This window comes from Stegodyphus dumicola, chromosome 4, assembly GCF_044657685.1.
Source record: "Stegodyphus dumicola isolate Sdum_Otavi_A_Nest chromosome 4, ASM4465768v1".
In the NCBI taxonomy this organism is placed as follows: domain Eukaryota; kingdom Metazoa; phylum Arthropoda; class Arachnida; order Araneae; family Eresidae; genus Stegodyphus; species Stegodyphus dumicola.
Window position 1 is genome coordinate 185,169,378 of NC_140771.1, and position 19,262 is coordinate 185,188,639.

The 19,262-nt window shown below is 32.4% G+C and overlaps 1 protein-coding gene across 2 annotated transcripts in view; it reads right to left on the reverse strand.

Moving 5' to 3' along the window:
- The window catches only part of LOC118201867 (cell adhesion molecule Dscam1-like), a 476,421-nt gene that overhangs the window by 300,498 nt on the left and 156,661 nt on the right, over positions 1 to 19,262 (reverse strand). For both annotated transcript variants that reach the window (XM_085815870.1, XM_085815871.1), the window contains exon 3: positions 11,528 to 11,686. In XM_085815870.1, the coding sequence (XP_085671996.1) occupies positions 11,528 to 11,686 (159 nt within the window). The remainder of the gene's footprint in view (positions 1 to 11,527; positions 11,687 to 19,262) is intronic.

The window sequence follows — 19,262 nt, forward strand, 5'->3', positions numbered from 1 at the left end:
GTTTTTATATAGATCTAAGACAAATTCACTCCGAAAAGAATTGCTTTTCAGCATTCTTTTAGATTGTTTGGCTAACATATTTTATCTACTATTAGAACTCGAAAAATATTTCGGAACAGCTTTATTTGTAAAATATTTTCTTGACCTTTACTCAAAAGGCACAAAGGAATCTTTCTTACCTTTTTTCACAGCAATATCCCCTGAACGTCCTTGCAAATTTATTAAAGTTAAGTGTCCTCATAATAGTAAGGTATACTAAGAATTAAAATCTGAATAAAAAAGCATTTAAAGCGTGAATATAAAGATATTAGTTTCGTAACCGTTGGCAGTAGATATGTACTTTTCGTCCAAAAAGAGCTTGAAATGAGAAAAATATTCACACTGTAGCATTTCTAAATTTGAAACGTAATTTTTTAAAAACTACAATACCTTGTTCTTTATATTATACTTTAAATGTATAGTTATATTTAATAAGAGTGTATCCTCATTCCTTGGGGGTGGAGATAAGAAAAAAAAAAGAAAAGAAAAAGGTGCTTGATATTTTATACAAAAGAAAATTACCAAAGTATTTAACTTTAATTTTGAAATCATGTTCAGTGATGGCGCACAAACTGAAGAACAAAACCATTGCACTGATATGTAACTAATATTGATATATCATTTTAGAGAAAAAAATATTTCTGGTTTAAAATGCTAAGTAACGATCACTGTTACACAACATGTCGTAAAATAACTTTGTCAAGCAGTGCCGTATAACATGGAAAGATATCGAATTGGGAGAACAGATAAATTTAGGGGAAGAGCACCAAATTTAGAATAGTTAATTTTGAGGTCGCCAATTATTTTTAAAGCAACCATCGTATTTTGTTATTACAAACACACACACACACACATATATATATATATATGTAAGATATAACGATATATATATACATATTATATTAAGTTTTTGCCTCCTATATATTCATTTGTCTAGAATTATATCAACTTTAAACACACAGTGCATGTTTTGAATATAGAGAAGAAGTGAATGTAATTTCGCTTAGTGATAAATGTTTTTCTTAAAGAGGGTTTAGAATTTCGAATACTAAGTAGAATTGCCTTAAGTATAAAATCTATCAGAAGTTAATTCTTTACACATTAGTACTTTCTGATTATTTCTTGGATTCATCTGAGAAATACCAAGCTAACCTATGAGTTAAATTTAAACTCAGTACGATCAGATTATGTGTATGTTAATTTACAATTTTCTTTTTGTTTTGTTAATAATAGAGTTAACGTGGTATTTCAATAACTAAACCATATCGGCGTAGCTCCTCAAACGACTGTAAAATTCCCAAACGAGAATTCGAATTTGAGAATATGTATAAAAGATTTTTTATAATGGCAGTATGACGAACTAAAATAGCGGTTTAATGGTTCAATGAAAATTATCTAATTTTTAATGTGCTCTTTTGAGACATAATTTGCTTATAAATTTTAAGTACGTTAGTATTTTATAGCGTTTTTATACAGTATTTTAAAGTTCTTTATAGCTATATTTATTTTATAAGACTGACTGTCAATAGTTTCAAAAACGGAGAATCTGTCCTTCACTTCGGAGTATTAGACAAATCCAGTCAAACATTCTAGTTCTTATAGTTACATTAATGTAGGGTAAGAACAGGGGAAAAAACTAATCCTATATAGCAAACAACCTTAAGCCGGGGGAAGTTTTCGTTCTACTTTTATCGGTCCACGAAGTCTTAACGTAAGGTGAAAACTAGCTTACTTCTGAAAAAATTATGAGTGATAAACAACTTATATGACACATGTCTGAGCTAGTTTCTGGGCCCAAAGGAAGTAAAAAGATGGATAGCTTATCGGAGATCAATTTTTTTTCTTTACCACAGTTTCTTCCGTTCTTCTGTAATACCCGATATTTGTTATTTTATTTAATAATTCTCCCCACTGAATAAGATTTTATCTTTTTACTCCCACGGAGACTACTGATCCACACCATTGTTAGGTCTGGTATACAAATGAAATTTATTTTACCGAAAGCGAGTGAATAAATTTCAAAGAACTGCATATACATTTTAAAGCAATTCGCATGTCGCGACAAAAGGAAGTAAGGAAAATGAATGTTGCGTAATTAATTTATAATTTGTTTCAAAATTGTTTACGAAGAGTAAATAAACCGATTAAAATAAATTCAAAATTAAAAAAAAAATGAACAAATGGTTAATGACTTTAATCGCATGTGTCCGTATATTTATTCTATTCCCCATTTTTAGAAATTTTCCTATCCAAACTTGACTGCTTTCACGTGAAACATTTCACTACTAGCAAAAACAAATTAAATTGCAGTATATAGACATTGTAGCCTAAAAGCAATTTCATAATTAATATTTTATTTTATTTTTTAAGATGAGAAACACCTGGTAGTTGGTTGGATGGTTGCTAATTCTATGGGGGTATAAACTTAGTTTTTTGTGCCAAACATATAGTGAATAAATATCGGAAAACATTATTAATTTAAAAGAAATATATCACGTGTTTACTAAAAAGAATTGTGTTCAAAGTAAATTTCTAACATATTTACCTAATAACATGGTTACTTTTAAAATATCATTTTACTGTTTTTTAGTAAATCCCGAAGTACAGCATGAAAATTTCTAAAAGTTTTATCATAAATTTCGAAACAAATGAAACATTAAGCAATTGAATATAAATGCTAATGTTTTGCACAAAATGCAGGTGCAACAATTCTTACTATGGATTAAAGACACACATAATAATTATTTTTCGAATGATTAAAAACATAAAAGATGTTTTGAGTTTCAGGAATAAAGAGGGACTGATTTATGTTAATAGGGATATTTTCAAAAGTTTCCTTTCCATTTCTTTTGAAAACAAATGAAATGAACAAATATTTCACACACACAGAACTCGTAACTACTTGTATTATCAGTTGTACTTAAAACTCGCACTAAAAATTCATGAAAATACTTTGTATATTACTCAGAATATTATATCAACTGTATACAGATTTCGGGAAAATAAAATTGTGAAAAAAGCGCATTTAGTGTTATTTAGTGCTATTAAGCAAAATTACTCTTTAATTAATATTTACACAGTATTATTTTAATTTGTCAATATGCATTATGTTAATCGGTACATTCATTGCTTTTAGACATATCTGAAACGCTTAAAAGATCACACTTAAATGATAAATCGTCTGAAAATTTGTATACGTTAGGATTACTTATTAATAAGGATTTCTGGAAGACAATGTGTAAAATGGGAAAGCCAAATTAAGAGTAGAAATTTCTCATACTGACATTGCTCTTCTAATCTTGAAAATGTAAAACCAGCTAGATAAAATCTTGGATTAATATTTTTCTATAAAAACACCTATTATAGACTTAAGATTTGCCTTTTATGTGTTATTAAATTCAGAAATATAAAATTTTGCAGATATCTATTTATTTCTTAAACTCTATAATAACTAAAGAAATATGCTAGACTATGGTTGTGAGAAGAATATAAATTTCCATTAAATTTTTGTTTCCCGTCGCTGTTTAAAGAAATACACAGAGACATCTTTACATATTCGGTTATATTAATTATTACAAAATATTCATTCATTACGGGTAAGTAAAATGGAATTCACTATGAATTCATGTAATACGATTTTTTTTACCGTAGCTCGTAATTAAAAATGTTAAAAACATTTTGGAGTACAATACTTCCTTTCTAAATATTTGCTTTAGTTAGTTAATAATAAACATGTAGCTCTCATCATATTTTACGATTGCCAAAATTACACTATTAAACAGTATTAATATTATTTTTGGCTTGCATTTGTTTTGTTATTTCTTTCATTATGTATATACTAGAATTTGTTACTATACTAAATTCCAAAGGTTAAAAAAATATAAATTATATTTAGTTCCCTAAATGATGCTATTTATTTAAGTACAATTTCCTTCGCTTATTCTAAGCTCAAAGACAGAAAAGCACCCACCAGTGGCCGAATTGGTAATAGCAATAAACACTGGAATTTCGTCCTGGCTTCACGTACTGACAAACGGATTGGGTGTATTGTTTTTTTAAACGAGTTTTCGTAGCTTATCGTAGATTTTTTAGTGGATAACATAAATACGAGTCGATTTCCTTTTGAAAGTACAGAAGGCATTCGTTTCCTTAAGCTTATTTCCTCCATTTGGATTGCCGTAATCGAATGAACCGAAGAAAGTCCACCAGTGGGTGACAAGTAAAATAGCTAAACATTGGTAGTTCGAACTAAGTACAAATTTTGGAGAGCAAGATAATTGCATGGATGTTCTAGGGGCTTATTATTCCTAAAAAAGGATCGCGACCCTTCAGATCCATCCTGGTACCGACCGATCTGCTTACTTTCGGCTCTCGGAAAAGTATATGAGAAGCTTCTAATGAATCGCTTACGACACCACTTAGAAAGAGGCCAATATCTACACCCCAAGCAATATGGATTTCGAACAGGGTCATCAACACTACATGCACTCCACGATATACATTCAGCTATACACGATAATCGCAACCACGGCTATCATACTGCACTAATCAGTATAGACCTGAAAAGTGCATTTGATATGCTGTGGTGGCCCTCAATTTTAGAAGCACTCAGAACAGTTCAATGTCCACGCAATATTTTCCTTACTTTGCGACATTACCTAACGGACCGTTGCCTTCTAATAGTGCACGACAGTGGGATTATCAAGCGTACCCAAACCAGAGGATGTCCACAGGGGTGCTGTGCAGGCCCCCATTTGTGGAACACAACCTTCAACTCAGTCCTAAAATTCACACTGCCAACCATTCCTCCATATTCGCATATGCAGACGATGTTGCTCTACTTGTCCGAGGACGTACTAGAGCAGAATTGGAGGCCAACTCAAACGAAGTTTGCAATCTATTCTACCAGCAATGCAACAGACAAAAACTCCAAGTAGCAGAGCACAAATGTCAAATTCTACTAATCGCAAAGAAGGGAGGATCACTGACTAGAAGACTGACAATCCGCATCAACAATCGTCGAATTAAAATTGTCCGTGTCGTGAGATACCTCGGTCTATACATAGATGAAAAACTGACATGGATGCCGCACATACTTAATTTAAGGAAGCAACCATAGCACAGCATTTCAGAATGCAATGCGGATTTCATTGGGGATTGATTCTCACATACAAAAAGCGTTATATCTTACTGTCGTCGAGAAGATAGTGTCCTATGGAGCGGCCATTTGGGCCTTCTCTATGCAGGGAAGGAAAATCCGGCACCTGTCTGCACTACAGAGGCCCTTCCTACTCTCAATTACAAGAGCCTTCAGGACATCATCTACTGATGCACTAAACATCTTGGCAGGAGTGCTACCACTTCATCTACGCATAGAAGAAGAAGCGGTGACACAACAGGTTCAGCAGTTAAGACTTTCACTTACTTATGATTACTTTACCTTCTCTCAAGAACAGTTTGAGAATAAGACCTCACAACTTCATATACACCCAGCAATCAAGGGTATTGGAATTCACCTCACGAAGAACCCAGCATATGTGGGCACCATCCGGCTACATCTCCATCTACACAGATGGTTCTCGTATTGACGAAAAGGTAGGCAGCGACTTTGTCGTGCTCAGTGAACAACAACAACCCCTTCACCAATGGCAGATGCAGCTCAGCACTGAAAACAGTGTTTTCCAGAGTGAAGCACTCGCCATTCACGAGGCCATACGCTATCTAACGAATAATAAAATCTCCAAAGCCTTAATACATACAGATAGCCTGTCTTCTATGCAAGCAATTGCCAATTCAGAACATACCTCCCCGCAAATAGCAGGCATTCAAAATAGTCTACGTGAAAATGCTCACAATCATTACGTCATAAAATGGATTAAAGCATACACAGGCATTTATGGCAATGAACTTGCAGACGGCCTGGCAAAAGGCGCCGCCACTGGGAACAACATTACTACAGTACAGATCCCATGGCCTACCTCATATCTAGAAAAGACCTTACGGCAAATTGTTTGCAATAAATGACAGCAGGAGTGGACGAACAGCTTAACCGGCAGAAGAACTTTTTACTTCAAGCCAAAAGTAGATTTACAAAGACTTATCGCCAGTCCCCTCTTGGTACGTTACATATCCGGTCATGGCCCCTTCCCAAAGTACTATCATCGACACGCTATCACCAGCACTGACGAATGCATCTGTAGCGAAGAGGGCACAGCAGACCATTACATCACTGCATGTCCCCTTACAGAGGACCACCATATTGCCATTCCTATAACGGATAGGCAGGCCTTTTGCAGGTTCCTCGTTAAGCATAAGCCAACAATACGCCAAATCACTGCCGTCATGTCAAAGCTAATGACACTTGGCACAGAATTGTGTCAAATTGCTTAATGTAACTTATGGTGTCAAGCAGCATAGTGACTACTACATAGGAATCACAAATTTATGCATGTACTATGCCTATTTTTCACATCAGACTATTTATATACAGACTGCAACCCAATCTGCAGATTACCTTTCCTTGTGCAATTAGTAATGTTACAATATTTCAACATAGTGACTTTTTCTGCATGTATATTACATGCAAATTAATATAACCTGCATTATATAATGTGTGTAGTATGTGAAATGCAGGTTTGTAATATGCACTATGTAAAACTTGGCACAGAATTGTAAGAAACTGCTTAATGTATCTTTCAGTAATTGTAAACTGTACTATTTAATGTGTGTAATATGTACTATGCTAATATTGTAGTAATATGTACCATGCTAATATTATTATAATATGTGCCATGCTAATATACTAAGTAATTGTAAACTGTAAATGCATGTAATATGTACCATGCTAATATTCTAAGTAATTGTAATCTGTAAATGTGTGTAATATGTACCATGTCTCAGTAATTGTGTGTAATATGTACCATGTTTCAGTAATTGTGTGTAATATGTACCATGCTAACACTCTCAGTACTTAAACTTAAGCACTATTCAATCTCTCACTAAATGTTAAATGTACTATGAAATGTGTGTTATATGTACCATGCAAGTATTAATTAATATTATTAACTATAATGAACTTCTTAGTAAATGTAATCAGTCTTATGTAATGTATGTACTATCTATCATGCAAGTCTGTAAATAATAATGAATGCATAATGTTAACCTAAGTACCTAATTAAGTATGATTACATAAATATGAACTCAACGGATGCAACGTACCTTAAACATAAGTTATATTCAATTTCCAGGTAAACGCAATATGTAGTATGTAATGTGTAAAATATATACCATGCAATATGAATGTTTATGTATCATACAAGGCCTGGATTTGCAAGTCTGAACGTATTAAGTACTTTAAAGACAAGTATTCATCAATCACTCAATAAATGTAAACTGTACTATAATAAGCAAGTAATATGCACCATGCAAGTATTAATTAATATCATTAACTAATAATTAATTTCTTAGTAAATGTAATCAATATTATGTAATGTGTGTACTATGTACCATGCAAGTCTGTAAACAATAATGAATGCATAATTATGTTTAATTAATATTAAAATATTGAACCTTGCGGATGCAACGTACCTTAAACATAAGTAAAAACAATTTCTGAGTAAATGCAATATATAGTATGTAACGTGTGAGAATATGTACCATGCAATATGAATGTATATGCATCAAGCAAGTTTGAATAGGGTATAGAACATATAATAGTCATGCAAGTCAGAATATGGTAATAGGTAAATGCAATTCTGCAAGTCTGAACATAACGAAATTAAGTACTATTAAATTTCTCAGTAATTGTAATCTGTACTATTTAATGTGTGCAACATGTACCATGTTAATATTATTGTAATATGTAACATGCTAATATTCTCAGCAATTGTATTTTTTTTAACTGTAAATTGTAAATGTGTGTAATGTGTACCATGCAAATATACCCCATGTCTCAGTAATTGTGTGTAATATGTACCATGTCAATATTCACAGTACTATTTAATGTGTATAATATGTACCATTCGAATTAATTAGTATGCACTATTTAATGTGTGTAATATGTACTATGCAAATTGTAAATAATAATTAATGCGTAAAGCCAACCTATGTGTTAACTTAAGAACCCAACTATACATACTTATAGTAAGAATTGAATCAAACAGGTGTAAAGTACCTTAAACATAAATATTAAGTACCCTAAACAAAAGTATTAATCAATCTGTCAGTAAATGTAAACTGCACTATGAAATGTGTATGATATGTACCATGAAAGTATTAATTAATATTATTAATTAATAATTAAATTCTTAGAAATGTAATTTGTATTATGTAATGCGTGAACTATGTACAATGCAAGTCTTCTCAGTAAATATAAGCTGTACTATGTAATGTGTATAATATGCACCATGCAAACCTGTAAACAATAATGAATGCGTAGTGTTAAACTATGTGTTAACCTAAATACCTAAGATGTAAAGTACCTTTAACATAAGTATTAATCAATCTCTCTGTGTGTAATATGTACCATGCAAGTCTGTAAATAATAATGAATGCATAGAGTTAACCTAAGTATCTAATCATGTATAATTAACGTAAATATTGAACCTTACGGATGCAAAGAACCTTAAACATAAGTCATATTCAGTTTCCCAGTAAATGTAACGTGTAATATGAAATGTGTGAAATATGTACCATGCAATATGAATATAAATGCACCATGCAAGTATGAATAAGCAAGTCCGAATATGGTACGGCATGTGTAATAGTCGTGCAAGTCAGAGTATGGCAATATGTACCTTGCAAGTCTGAATGGGTAGCGATAACCTAAGTACCTAATTATGTCATTCTAGATAAGGGCGGGCGTGGTGCTCATACCAATTGATCGTAACGGTAGAGGGATGGTGCCCACGTCCTCCGTCACTCACTCACTCTTGGTAAGAAGCTCCTACAGAGAGCTCGCATGCGGACGAACATGGTCTTGGAATTAAAACAATTCCTTACATGTGAATTATTGGAAAACCATTCGTTGTGGGAAGTGAACGGTTTGCGGCTGCTTTGTATAAAAATACCTCTACTTGGAGCATTAACGTAATTATTGTTCAATTTGTTTCTTGAATTATAATGCAAACAGAAGAGTACGCTTTTGGTAAAAAAAACTTTTGTCAGAGGATGCATCTCGGAGAATTTCCCACAACAAATGAGAAGAGGAAAGTACCCTACTCATCTTTCGTGGGGCGCTGTAGAAAATATACGCGGCGCATAATTTTAGTTGCTATGTGGTTACAGTTTGTTCAGAAAAGATTGTGGCCAACTGTGTTTTACCAATTAAACTCACGGGAAGAGTAGCTGTGTCAGAAAACACCATTTAATTAATATTCAGGTCTAGAGTCAAATAGAAATGATTTTGTCGAAAAAGGCTTGGCTTTTTTTAGATTAGCTTGGTAGTTGCTTTCAGTTGGATGAGGAGCTTAGCAAAAATGATAAAGAAAAGAAAAAAAGTGGGTTAGAGTGCCTCTGCGGATGATGACTAGTAGAAGTGTTCGAAGCTTCGGTATAAAAATGTAATTTATGGGAAAGGACTTCGTCCCGACTGGTCTATAAGGACATCTATGCGTGGAGATAAACTGCCTCAGTTTCATGGACTTTTAAGACAGAATGTTCCAGGTTATCGATCTTTATGTGAAAAAGGTTACGTGAAAAGTGTGCAGTGAAGGAGAGTTCCAGTTTACAGAAGTTTAAAGAAGTAACTGAATGAAAAAGGTTTCTGCCCATCACAGATTTAAGGTTACAATGTGCATGCGTTTAAGAATTTATTCCTACACTTCGAAAATTGCGGTTAATATCTAGTAGAACTTTTGTAAAAGTGGAAGAAACAAAGAATAGAATGCGGTGATGAAGCTCGAGCATGCGCGAGAAAAAAAGGAGAAATTACTGAAGACATATTGGTCTTGAGGAAAATAATTAGCTGTAGTAAAGATACAGAGTCGACCTAGAAGAAATACGTGAATGAAAAATCTACTGAGAAAGAAATGCTATGTCTGTGTGGCGTTCTTGTCTGGAAGTATGTATCGCAGAAACGTATCAAATTTGATTCCAAAAGTGATGATCATTTAAAAATCTGTCTTTGCGATTACGCTCTTATAAGCAAAGTAACTAAAAAGGTGCGAGAGCATTGAAAATACTGGTTTAGCGATTCAAAATATTTGTTTCCGCAACGACTATTAATCTATGATGTTTCGGCGTGGTGTTCCTATTCGTTTCCAAAGGGCTATGAAAAGACTGTTCCGGGCTCATAGAATATCAGCTTCTCCAACGGATGATGTGCAATTATCCCGGCGTTGTGTCCCTGTTTTCGGACGTATCATAAGGAGACAGTTCTGAACTAATATTTAGCGAGCTGGAGATTGATGTCTCTCCTCGACATACAATAACAAACAGTATTAAAAATTGGAATTGACTATTAGGACAGATTTCATTAATAAGGAGAAGCCTGATTTTCTGCTTTTCTTTTCTTCAGCATCTGTAACTTGTTTAGTTTCCGGATTTTCGATGTATATACACTTAAGTACCTTTCCTTAAACTCCTGTTGAAGTTAGAATTGATATGTAAATCTGTATCTTTAGATTAAGATAAAGTAATGATTATGTAAAACTAAGTGCTTGAATGTAAATATATACTCAGGAGCTAAGTCTCAAGATTATGTAAATTGAGTTATGCTAAACGAGCCTTGGGTTAATTACTTTTGTTTATATTTAATTACGTCAAAATTCTTATTTCAAAATAAGATTAAAAATTCTGTATGCTTATCAAAATTTTGTACGTGATTATTCTAACAGCATGATTTAGCAATACAACAGTATTCCTACTGTATTTGCCGTAATATATATAAAATTAATCCTAAGCAACGAAAGTAAAAAATGTACAAGTGGTTTATTTAAAACTGTAAATGTAGTTCTTTCTCAAAATAAAAGAATTTTATCGTATGCATTTTGTGATATATCTGTCAGGAGTCACATAATCTGAAGATCGCGAGCTAGAATCCCAAAGATGGCAAACAGAATTTTCAAGTAATTTTGTTCCACAATATCCCAATGGTTTTACATTTGTTAATATATAATACATTTTTCATTTACATCCTTTAACCCCGAGCAGAAAGAAGAAACTGATATTTTATGTATTACTTTCCTTGACAAGGAGAACTTGTACAGAAGTATTAAATTACAAAAATGATTGATTTTTCTGTGCTTTAACGAACGTGCGTTTAATGAAATAATTAAAGCTGACGTTTACTAAATATTAATCGCTAAAAATTATTTAAATACCATTTAGAAGCTACTGATATGAAATTAAATCAACAGTGCCTTTAAAGAAAAAAAATTCAATTTAAGGAAATATTTTATAAGGTCTATAGGAGGAAGAATTGTACAGACTAGAATATTTAAAGAAAACAAAATTATATCTTTTTTTGTAAATACAATATGTATTTTACCTCTAGAAGCAGTTGATGTTATAGATGCACCATCTCCTCTTTTCCAAATGTAAGTGATGTAGTCGTGCACGAACGCAGGAACTTGGCACCTCAGCACCGCTGTGTTCCCTCTGACGACAAACTCATCGTAGACAAGGACTTTGTACCGTCTCTGAACAACTGTAAGTTAAAATGATTACGTAATTAGTTTTAGTTTCTTTTTTATTTTATTATATATATATATATATATATATATATATATATATATATTACATGACATTAAGTTAGAGTTTATAAGGTATTTCTCCCGCCTTTTTAGCGTGCTTTCATGGTGTAGTGGTCTGCATGCTCAGCGTGTGATTGAGAGGTCCGCAGTTCGATTCCTGGCGAAAGCGTTGCATATTTTTCATCTTTTCTGCTTCAACAAAAATACCTAATGTCTCTACAGTGGTGCCTGAAATAAAAGAGTGTTGGATGATGATTCTCCTCACACAGGATTTGGCGATTGGGTCCTCTAAAAACCGCAGTCGCCCTTTAAAAGAGGGAGTCTATAAGGTATTTCTCCCGCCTTCTTAGCATGCCTTCGTGGTGTAGCGGTCTGCACGGTCAACGCGTAATTGAGATGTCCGTGGTTCGATTACCGGCGAAGGCGTTGCATATTTTTCATCTTTCCTGCTTCCAAAAAATACCTAAAGTTTCTACAAGTTTATAAAGTGAGATTCGTATTGTATAGAACAATAATCATTACCCTGTCTGTCAAAGCTAGCTATTTCATTTTGCGACCAGCGTTTTCTCATTCATGCAGTTTTACATTATCCTGGATTTAGAAAAAAATTCCCAGCTGTTTTATTATATATCTATGATTATTAGACTGAGTGAAATAAATAGATTAAATTTTTGCGAATCCAAAAGTACTTTTGTTATTCTCATGAAATAAGTTGCACTGTTTTGAAGATGTAATCTAAGCTACGTTCACGTCAGCCGAACAATATGGTCGCTGTTCAGACAGACAAAACCTGAATGTTAAAATAATTATTACCGTTTCAAAACACGGTAGAGTCAAAAATCTGCTTTGAGGTTAGAATGGCCTTCTATCTAAACAGATCAGAATCGGGATGTGGCATGCAGGACAACATGAAACTAAAACTAAACTCAGTGGTGCAACAGCCCTAATGGGCCAAGGCCTGCAGTGCCCGAAATCTCTTTCTTGATCGTGAGCCCGGGGTGCGTAAAGTGCAAGGGTGCAGGATTTTGAAAAACACATTGCAGAATCAGGCAATTAAACGTATAATTAGTTAGTATTCAGTCGTGTTCTTAAAATTGTCTTTTATATAAAACTTTGAAAGATTCTATTTTATTTTGACAAGTCGTGTATAAACGAAAATTGTACATATATTATTGTGAAATTCATACGTTTTTTTAATATGTTTAGGGACTGAGATGTTTTCATGGAAAAAATTCCAAAATATTCACTCATTTTCAAATGAAAATGGAATAAAAATCTTATATCCTTTAACTTTTAAGAAATGTAGTCCAAACGGATTTTTCATATTCGTATTTTGATACTAATTCCCATTTTGATATACAACATATATAAATATATATATTCAGAATAATAGTTAATTAAATTAAATGGATTGAATTAGTAAAAATGTGTGGTTTACTAAACGAATCCGTGATATCGATTTTAGTTAAGCGAATAAATCGAAAATATTTATAGACTGTGAATGTATGTGCAAGAAAAATTGCAATTCCTCTTATAACTAAGCCTAAAATCGTTCTATGCAAAAGATTTAATAGTTTCACAAATTTGTGTCTAATTTAATTGATGTTTTTATTATACCTCTCGGAATCATAAAAGTATTTAATATTTTGAATTTTTCACCCAATACTTGGAAATAAACTGGAGATTAAAGAAGAGGTTAATAAATAGCATGGTAGAAGAATTCAAATAACGATGTGGTACATCGAAATAAATCAAGATTTAGTGCGGAATCGATGTAATTTTTCGTAAATGTCTGAAGACAAAAATCCTGTCTTGCCCATTTTAAGTGATATTTTCACTTCCATGAGATATTTGGCTTTTCTTAAAAAATCAATAGGCTAATTCCCTGAAAAATAGCAATTCCTTCAAATGTATGGAGAACTAACTGCTTCGCGAGTTTTCTGCTTACTAAATGCAAATAACATCCTGCATATTACTCCATATTCTCATTTTGTAAATACAAATATCTTTTTAGGGTCTACGCAGCTAATTTATTTACCTAGTAAAAAGGAAACTCAGAATATAAGTGCACCAATGGATTTAACCCTTTGAGTTTAATTGTTCACTATAAAAGACTTTTCAAGAAAACCTTGCGCTTATACAACATGCTATAATATATAAACATTATTCGTTTAATTTACGCTGCACTCCGACACCGACTGATAAGTCAAGAAAAGTGATGTAATATTATATGCAAAATACATGCATTTCCTTGAGACGTATGACTTCAAATTTATACACTAGGTCTTCTGAAAGATTATATAAATATACAGATCGTAACGGTTTATAGGATTTCTGTCTTTTTTCGTTATAGAGTTAATAAATGTCAATTTGTAACTTTTTGTTTTACTTAATAATGAAATTCCTTTCTGAATTTCGACTGTTTCCTTCATCGGTTTCCTTCTTTTATGAATTTTGAAAACTTCTGCTGTCAAAACAATAATAAAATAAGACCGTTGTTATAGGTACATGTATCCCTTGATTACTTAGACTACAAAATTTTTAAAAAGAAGTATCATTAAAATATAATTTTTAAAATTGCAAATATGTTTATCAAAGAAATGTAAACGATATATACTGACTGCATCGCATGGCTTGCATGACAAAGCTGTGCAACTTAATTCAATTTTTAAAATATATTAAAATGAAACGAAGCTTTAATTTAAAGCCATAAAAAATTAGAAATCAAGCGAAAAGATTAGAGTTATTTGAGTTTATATGTATCTAGTTAATTAAAAATTTATGACGTCTACAAATTCTCAGATAATTACGCATTAGCAGTAAATTTGAATACTTACATTCATGTATTATACGAAAAAATTAAATTTTAGATTATGTTTGACTAATTGATTAGAAGATAGCCCCCAAAACATTACCTGAATTCCAAGCAATCATTTTTACTCAAAATTTCACTTGCCTAAAATAAAAGAATTTCTTTCAGGTTTAGTATTAGAATTGAATAAATTTGAACGTTTCATGAAAATTTGAAGGCAATAAAATAGTAACCACTTTTCCCCTTTTTTTCTTTCCTGAATAACATGTCATTGGTATTATGAAAATTGTTGTTACGAACATGTATTTTGTAGATCATGCCATTGGTGAGTTATTGTTGCCAAAACTTTTATTCGTTATATATCAGAGATACTTGATAATTAAAGTTAATATATTTACCACTGAATGTGACGCAAAATCATATAAATACTTGCAGTATGACTCACAATTTTTGAAAATAATTATAAGCAACAATGTCTGTTATTGCTATGCAAAAAATCAAACGAAATGTTATTTTATTAAAATATCACCATACAATAAAGACGTTAGTTACATCACATTCGAATGACCTGATTCTTTCTTATTTCTAGTGTAATAATTAATGTATTCATCTAGATGCTATGTATTTCTCTCAATTGACGAAATTCTAATTCTAATTAAGAACAAACTGATACAAAAATATTATTTTACAGGATTGCAGCAATGCATGTACTGAGAAATTCTGTTTAAGGAAACTTACTTTGCAAAACTGTCATTTTATTACACTATATTGATATGAAATGTCTTGTACAGTAATGCAGTGCATAAATCATCGAATCCCAACGCTTTGTTCGTGGAGAGCCTTGCTCCTACATACTAAAATCTTAAAACCCCATAAGAATTTCACAGGAGAAAAACTAAAACATTACATGTAAATTTTGCAATCTCACGCGGTCAGATACAAATGAAAATAAGAGTTTTTAAGAATGAAAACTGCACATATTTTGGAATAAATTTAATTTGTAAGAAATGAAGAGATTTATGCGACCTAAATCTTTTAATATAGTTCTTATTAATACAGTTACAGACATAGTATATCTTTGATACAATTACAGACATTTAATACTACAAACATATGTCTTTGATACAATTACAGACATTTAATACAGTTATATACAATTAATACAGTTCTTTTAATACAGTTACAGAATAATACATAATTTAATACAGTTCTATCTTTCACAAGAAGATCCTATGGATATGCTTTTTCAACACATTATATGGAATATTTTGCGAAAATCTGTAGTCGTAGGTAAATCATAAATTAGAAGATGTAATAAAATTCACTATCCAACAGACTACCAATTTTATTGGAATTCCTAAGAACAATGGCTATTATTTAGTAAAAAAATACAATGCAATGTTTCGATATAATAAATTAAAAAGTGAAAATATTTTGGAAATAAATAATTTCAAATTTTCTTAATGCTAATTTTTTTTTAATTAAATCAGTGAAATATCATTTTTTGCAAGATACTGTGTATACTAAATTTGTAAATTATACATTAATGTATGACATGCATTAGTTCAGAAGACATTCAAATTTATGCAGCCATATTAGCAATTCAAATTTATGCATATGATAATAATACTTTTCATTATCTTGCGGATAACAGTTATCTTAAAAATCACTCAAAATGAACTAAAAATTATCATTCGTCATAAAATAAGTCTTTGCCTAGGTTAGATATTTCATTTGTACCTTATTTTCTTATTTTGTTGGAATTATCTTAATAATAAGAAATTTAGAAGCATCATTCAAAATAGTTTTAATGCATATTTTGAATAATACAACATATTAAATTTACAGAAAATCATAATGTATGTTATTTTTTCTGAAAAGTAAACAAATAATGCTAAAATCATAGTTGATTACTTATTATGATTTATTTTGACAACCCCCTGAAAAACCTCTTTGTCTTAAATATCTTCTGTTAGCTTCCGCAACCAAAGACGCTGCTCATATTCGAGATTCGAGAAAAAGAATCGTACTGTTAAAAAAGAGAAATTAATGTGGCAAAGCGTAACTGCTTTAATAGTTTTATGAGCAGGCATTGATTTTAGAAGAGATGTAAAGAGAGTATCTTCTTTTTTAAGCAAATTAAAAAACTCTGTCCCTAAAGTGGTAAAACAGCCCATGATGATCTATAATAAGCGTGTCTCTGATGGCAAAAATATTGCTAAATATTTTGCGAAGTTTTGTGCTGGCTCTGAAAGATTGGAAAGTGATTTAAAAAGGAACCAGTGCCATACTTGATGAAATGCAAAGACTTATAGAAAAATAATCCAAGGCATTCGGTATTCTACTAAAATTTCACCATAGTGAAACTCAAACTCAATGAACTCCATTTTCTGTTAAAAATCATGGAATGCATGATTATATCAAGACTGAGTTGGGTTTTGGAGTATAGTAATTTATTATCGCCTGCGCAGAGTGATCTTACAGCTCATAACTGTACGGCTCATCAAGTTATGAACTTCAGCCAAGACGTAAAACACTCCCTAGATAAACGTAAGCCCACTCTGGCAGATTTTGTGGATTTTAAATCTGACAATGACAGAGTCTGACGATAAAAGCTCATCGAAAACCTCCATTCCCTCCGTATAGTAGGCAAAATGCTGGCCTGGATCACAAATTTTATCAACCAACGATTTATTAGGTCTCGCTATGGCCAGAGCATGTCCCTTTTTGAGCTGCGCTCCAAAAAATAGACAGCAAAACCTGAATAATAATCTCAGTATGCCCTGGAAAGATTGGATATTTGGTGCAAGAAGAATAAAATGGTTTTATACCTAAGAAAAAAATCATTGCCCTTTTTTTATCTTCAATAGACAGCAAGTTTTGATCCACCTTATTTATCGCGGGGAAGCTATCTCCGTAGGAATAACGTTACCTATTTGGGATGCAAACTTGATTCACGTCTGAATTGGAAATAATATATTTCTTATATAAAGGAGAAAACTGAAAGGAAACTTTCAAATTTGAAACTGCAGGCGGGCTGTCGATGATGGTGTAACAGAGAAACTTTAATAAATATATATAAAATGTACATTAAACCATTATTTTGTTATTTTAATGAAGTTTCGTCAACATTAGAAAACTAGTTTCTTCACCTAACAACAGCTGCAGCTAAATTCCGCCCCAATAGCCGCTGTGGAAGCATTAACCAATACATCTTCTGTCATGCATGACATTCGTAAAATTGCTGCAATTTTGTTTAAAAAAATTTGCAGACTCCCAAGTAATAAATTGCAGGCTTCCAAGTAATTGCAATTTTAACAATGAAAGAAATTTAAAGACACAAGTGGGTTTCAAATTCGTTATTAATTAGCAAAAGACCTAGACCTTGTTCGAGTAATGAATGTAATAGCTATACCATTGTGTTTTCTTGATTACGGTGACTTTTGTGTACATCTTGAACTTGACGAAAACATTTATAACAGTGGGTTGCCCACTGCCCAGATTACAGCCATTGCATATGAAACTTTAAAGAGAAAATATCTCAGTAATCTCTGGACCCATGTTTACACCGATGGATACAAGATTGAGTGAGGTACTGGAGCTGGCTCAGGAATCTATTGTAAATATTTTGCATTATATAAGGCAATGCGAAGAGATACTACAATTGTGATGGTGAAGTTACGATTATATTCATTGCTCTGAATCAATTAAGCACTCCGAACCGCAATTTCACTCGGGCTGCTATTTTATCAGACAGCAAAACTGCTTTGCAGGTTATCTTCAACGATACATTTTGCACTTCCAAATGAATTTACGTATGCGGGAAGATTCTCAACACTCTGAATGGCTCAATTGTCTTGCAGTGATTCCTGGTTATTGTGGCACCAAGGGAAATGAAAGAGCGGATTTCTTGGAAAGAAAGGAACGACTATTCTACAAACCATTAATAACCATTTAACTTTTAATTCTGCAAAACTCTTAATTAAATTAGAATTTAAGAAGAGTTTTGCCTCCTACCTATCAAATGAAGCTAAGGGAAAGGCCTGAGAGTGTCTCACTAGTTCAAAGGCAGTTATTGTAGATTCTCCTTGCCTGTAACCGTGGCGTTATTTCGTCTTTTTAACTGGGCATGACTGCCTGAATGCCCATCTTTTTTAACTTAACACACACACGCCCACATACACAAACACACACACCCATATATATATATATATATACACTCATGTCCATAAATTAAGGATAATGCAAAATCAGGCAAAGGAAGAGTTAAAAGCAAAACAAATTTGACTTATTTGTAAAGCTTATTTATTAAAGGTAAAGAGCAAAAAAAGATGCTATATGTTTGATATTATTAAGAAAATTAGCGATTTTTTCTCCCAGGAGCAAATTACAAAAAAAAAAAAAAAACCTTTTTACAAAAAAACAATATTACATGGTTGGTATGATTGTTAATACATTGTATGTCTCCCAGATGATGCAATACAGTCCGTACAACGCCTAGGCATGCTGAGTATCAAATTATCGATCTGATCTTGGGGAATATTACACCACTCAAAATTCAATGCTCTCCGAAGTTCCGGTAGACATGTAGGAGGAGGTTGACGGGCTGCAACTCGTCGGCCGAGCATGTCCCACACGTGCTGTACTGGATCCAAGTCCGGTGTGAATGCTGGCTAGTCCATACGGGTGATATCCTCCGATTGAAGGCATTCGCTTAC